This window comes from Echinops telfairi, unplaced genomic scaffold (genome assembly GCF_000313985.2).
Source record: "Echinops telfairi isolate 266 unplaced genomic scaffold, ASM31398v2 ScPeMD7_23;HRSCAF=83, whole genome shotgun sequence".
NCBI lineage: Eukaryota > Metazoa > Chordata > Mammalia > Afrosoricida > Tenrecidae > Echinops > Echinops telfairi.
This window is the reverse complement of record NW_022103920.1, coordinates 10,631,118-10,636,604: the sequence shown is the minus strand read 5'-3', so window position 1 is coordinate 10,636,604 and position 5,487 is coordinate 10,631,118. Positions and strand designations below refer to the sequence as shown.

Below are 5,487 nucleotides of genomic sequence, written 5' to 3'. Positions count from 1 at the left end.
TATAAATTTCCTTCTAAGTATTGCTCTTGCTGAGTCTCGCAAAATTTGACAAGCTGTATTTATTTAGTTCAAAATAGTTTAAAATTTATCTTGAGACTTCTTTGACCTGTGCATTAATTATAAGTATGTTGTTGAGACTTCTTTGACCTGTGCATTAATTATAAGTGTGTTGTTTAAAATTCAAAGATTTTCATATTTTCCAGCTGTTTTCCTGTTACTGATTTCTAGTATAATCCCATTGTGGTCTTAGAGTATACTATATGGTTATGTATTATATGCCTAGAAAAATGAGTTTGGATTTTGGCACATATATATGCATATGTATGTATGAGAACTATATCATGTATTTGTATATACAGATACACCTATATATATGTGTTCATATATATTTGTTGTACTGTGATACTTGCATGTTGCCACAATGCTAGAAGCTATGCCCACTGGTATTTCAAGTACCATCAGGGTCACACCTTAAAACAGGTTCCTCTGCATGCACCTTTCCATCACCTGTTGTCATTTATGCCACTGATCCATAGCTATCATTCTTAACTGCCATGTCACTATTTTTATTTAGAAAAAACCTGATATCAGCTAGACCCATTTGGTTAAAGAAAGTATCATAATACTGTGATAGATTCCTAAATGGAAGTAAATATTTAATATAATCATAAAATGTTTAACACAATCACACTTACTTGATACAATTACAAACAATTTTACATCTACAGTGACAAATATAATTATACATTTAATACGAGTATAAATGCAATTATGAAAAAGGGAAAAGGAAGGAGGGGATGTGATGGTTAAACTTGTGTTTAATGAACCTGTGTGCCAGTTTGACTGGACCATGATCCTCTGGGGTTTGGCAGATATGAGCTAATCATCCACCATGTTGAGCTCTCTTGTGAGCTGCCAGCCCCTGAAGAGGGCACTTCCTCAAGGCGTGCTCTGCTTTACATAGCTTTGGGTGGCCTAGCAAATTTTGAAGACTTTTTTCTCACTCTGGATCCTGCGTCTAGTTCTCTGGTTCCTGGGACTTGAGGAAGTAGCCTGGTGTGTTAGCTACTGTTTGCCTGTGCAATCTGTGAGCCAGCAGCCTGTCGTCCTGTCCTTCCTGTCAGTCTTGAATATATCAGGCTCCAAAGTCCATGAGCCAGTAGCCTACTTAATCTGACCTAAAAATCTTGAAGTCATTAGCATTTGTGGTTACAAGAGTCAGGAGAAACTCTGGTCTGATGTCCGACCCATGGTCTTGGAACATGCCAAACTGTCCAACCATAATAACTATTACATATATGCACCTATGTGCATGTGCGCGCGCACGCGCGCGCACACACACACACACATTTGTAAGCATCGCTGATTTTACTTCTCTACAGAAAGTAAGGCTCACAATTTATATCATGCTGAGTAAAATAGCTCAATCACAAGAGCACAAATATATGACCCACTTCCATGAAATAGAGGGATATATAGATAACAGCATTTGTTAGTGGTTACCAGGGGTAAAAGGCAAGGAGAAACGGAGTCATTGTCTGCGGTGCACTGAGTTTCTGGTTACGAATTGGGCTGCAGCCGTTCAAAACTACCAGTCACTCCTTGGGAGAAAGATGGGGCTTTTCTATGCCCATAAACGCTCACAATCTCAGAAATCCACAAGGGCTGGCTTATCCTGTCCTGTAGAATGACTATGAATCAGCATCAACTCTGTGGCAGTGAGTTTTAGTTTTTTGAGTGAGTTTCTGTGTTAGGCTGGGTTGGCTAGAGAAACAAATCCAGTAATACTCCTATGTGTGTAAGAGAGAGCTTTATATCAAAAAGCAATTGTATCTTGAGAAAACATCCCAGCCCAGTCCAGATCAAGTCCATAAATCTGATATTAGCCCATATGTCCAATACTGGTCCATAAATTCCTCTTCAGGCTCAGCAGCACAGGCTCTGGTTGCCGACAGCATTGCTCCATGTGCCTCGCCAACTGGAAGGTTAAGCAGAGAGTGGGTGGCCAGCCTCTCAGGAGAAGGAGAGGAAGTTCCCAGAATCCTCATGAGAAGGCCACACCCATAAGGAAGCATCCTGAGGCTGTGATCTGATTGACAGGCTAGACTCCACCCCTTCATTCTTCTCCCCCCCCCACCACTCTTAATATCCTCAAGTTGACACGAGATTATGTAACTACCACAATTTCTCTGGTGGAAGATTTTGGGAAAGGATAGTGGCAACGATAGCCCCGCATAACAAACCTAATCAATGTCACTGAATTGGACCTGAAAATTATTGAATTCACAAATGTATGTATGTATATATATGTGTGTGTGTGTGTATCAATTTATATTTTGTAATTTTCTAATTTGTGAATATGTATATTTGCCACAATTAAAACAGTCAAGGAAACAGGAATTCCCCACAGGAGAGAGGGGGGCACAATCGCTATTGAGATAAATGTCTAGGACCACAAAGTAGAGTACATGTTGGGCACAAATGTGTGTCTTCTCTTTCCTTCCCTAGTGTAAACACAGCTGCCTGCCTGAAGAGGAACCGCTCGTCAAGCATGCCATCCAGAAACCCCCTCTTTCTAGCTCAAAGGGATCTTCTCAAGGCCAACCCTTCAGAATGGCTCCAGTGTGTACCCCTGAAGTCCTTTGAAAGTCTGTCACCTCTCAAAGACACCAAAAATAGGAAAAAATATTCTGGCGTCTGGGCCATCAAGACTGACTACCAGAAGCCCTCCAATAATAAGTGGGAGACCAGATCCACAAGTGGTGAGATGGATGCAAATATCACAAAAGCTCAAAGTCTTCAAGCTAAAGAGTCCAGCCCGAAGAGCTTGGCCCATGTAGCCACTTATCTGACTGAACACAAGAAGGACCAGCCACCAAATAAGAACAATGGACAACCCACTTTCCATTTGAAGTACCGAAGGAGCAATTAACTTAGCTTGTGCTGCTCTTAAAACTGTGGATGAAAGCCAACCTTGGCTTGCCAATCAAGCCCAGGAGAGCCCTCCCCTTTGTCCTCCCCGGCCATCCGCCCACCCCACCCAAGCATAGGCATATACTTAACTACAAATTTTAATGATCCCATCATCTTTAGTGAGAACAGCTTCCAGCGATTTGCAGAGCAACCCAGGAAAAATACAGACCATTCAAAATCACGTAGGTATTGTATTTTTGTCAACATAGAAAGAGAAAAAGAAAAAAATCTCTTGAGCTTTTTGATTTCTTACGAAACGACTTACCCAGACAGCATCCAATAACCACGATCCCAGGAGAGGGACCAATGAGAATTCAAAACCTGTGCTGAACCTGCCAACCTGCAACATTAGCTTCCTACCAAGTCCCTCCGGTGGGGCTCCTTTTGTAGAGCATGCGTATGGGGGTAGCTGGTTTCAGAGGCTGAGCTGGGATCCATCTGAAAGGGGTTAAGTGGACCCGGGTACTTAATAAAGGCTGTAAGGGGAAAGAAGTTAGTTCATTGCACCTTGGACTCTCTGTTCACCATCTCAAGAGAAGTTCCTGAGAAGTCACAAAGTGTTTAGTTACATGTGAGATTTTAAAAGCCAGATTACATCGTTAATTAGAGAGGGGACCTGGTGGTGCTGTCAGGTAAGCGGTTCAAACCCTCTCGCGGCTCCTAGGGGAAAAAATGAGGCTGTCTGCTCCAGTAACTGTTTAGAACAGCGGTTCTCAACCTGTGGGTCTCAACCCCTTTGGGGGTCGAATGACCTTTTCATGGGGTTGCTTAAGGCCATCAGAAAACACATATTTCTGAGGGTCTTGGGAACCAAGAGACCACTCCTCTATCCATCTCCAGGCAGGTCCACCCACATGCAGATATGCCCACCTACAAGTACCCGGTGTGAAGACTGTTACCCAAGTTACACCATGCTTCAAGATGAAATTTCATTTATTTGTCATTAGAAATAAATATCTCACAATATATAATGACATTGTGTTTTTTATGAATCACTATGCTTTAATTGTGTTCAATTTGTAACAGTGAAAATACATCCTGCATATCAGATATTTACATAACAGTAGCAAAACGACAGTTATGCAGTAGCAATGAAAATAATTTTATGTTTGGGGGGGTCACCGCATTTGGAAGGTTGAGAACCACTGGTTTAGAACCTCTAAACAGGAAATCCTGAACTAACTGGCAGTGGCAATGGCAGTGGCAGTGAGCTTGGCCAGGATCACTATTCAGCTGCCATCTCTCTCAGTCTGTCTCGCTGTGCTTCCTGGGGGTGCACGATCACCGTTGGCCCATCCCGTTTCTTTACTTGATGTTCACAGTTGCTCCCAGATGCTCAGTGTACAAGGAATCACAGACCATCCAGTGTCTTAGTCATCATACGCTGTTGGGAAAAAAACGCCCTTTCTGTTCTCAGGCTCAAAACCCATCCAGCGTTGGCTCATCATCTCCAAGGAGGGAGCCATGAGCATCGATCTGGAACAGTGCCTGTTGGTGCTTTTTGGCCACCATCTGGGAAATGTGTAGGTACAGATGTACTGTAGACGCCCCCTCTCACCATTTCCTTGTTGCACTATGGCTGTCATTCATTGTGCTCTCGGATCATCCTGTGTAAGGCGCTCCCGTCATGGGAATGGATCTTCTCGATCCAGGAAGAACAGAGGAAGGGCCACGCAGTCCTTTACTTGGCCTGCCTCCTTTCCTGTGACCACATCACTATTTCCTGGCGTTGCAACAAGTCTTGTGTTTTACGTTTCCCCCAGAAACACTGCTCCACACCATGAGCTCTGTGTCTGAATGCTACCCCCAAGCTGCTGCCTGAGGCATGATGTCCAAGGACCCCGATGCACCCTGCAGAGATGGTCCGTCAGCTACCAGAACACCCTCAGGTTGCACTGTTGTCTCCGGAAGAATGCTGGTTACTTATCACTATAAACGTTGCACTTAACCGTTTATATCTGCCTGGTTGCAACCTGTTCACCATAGATGAAGGCTCCCTAGTGGCACCAGGACTAGAGACCTAGCTTGCTAACCCAAAGGTGGGTGGTTCAAAGCCACCAGCTGTTCTGCAGAAGAATGATCCTTCTGTCGAGATTTGCAGCCTTGGAAAACTCTCAGGTCAGGGGCAGTTCTCCTGTGTCCTACAGGGTCTCTCTGAGTTGAAATGGACTTGTCAGCAGTGCCTGTGGTTACTCATAAAGGGCCAGCAGAATAAAATGGGCCAAATCCCAGACTAAGGGAGATGTGCATCCGGTGGGAGGAGGAAGAAACCTCCCCCACTGCATGACAGTTTGCCCTACTCCGGCAAACCACCAATGTAAGTCTCACGGGAAGGCCTGAAGCTCAGATAGCATATGTACTTCTAGGAAGCCTGTCTGTGTGCGGCTGGGTTGACCAGAGAAACAAGTCCAGCGACACTCAAGTGTATAAGAAGGAGCTTTATATCAACAGTAGTCTTACATCCAAAGAAGGCATCTCAGCCCGGTCCAGCTCAAGGCCCAAGTCCAATGCAAG

General features: G+C 44.1%; 1 protein-coding gene across 1 annotated transcript in view; it reads left to right on the top strand.

Moving 5' to 3' along the window:
* Nucleotides 1–2,932, top strand: part of AGBL3 (AGBL carboxypeptidase 3) — a 74,508-nt gene extending 71,576 nt beyond the window's left edge. Inside the window, exon 15 of the mRNA XM_004707895.1 lies at nucleotides 2,509–2,932. Coding sequence (XP_004707952.1) covers nucleotides 2,509–2,932 — 424 coding nt within the window. The remainder of the gene's footprint in view (nucleotides 1–2,508) is intronic.
* Nucleotides 2,933–5,487: the final 2,555 nt, after the last annotated feature.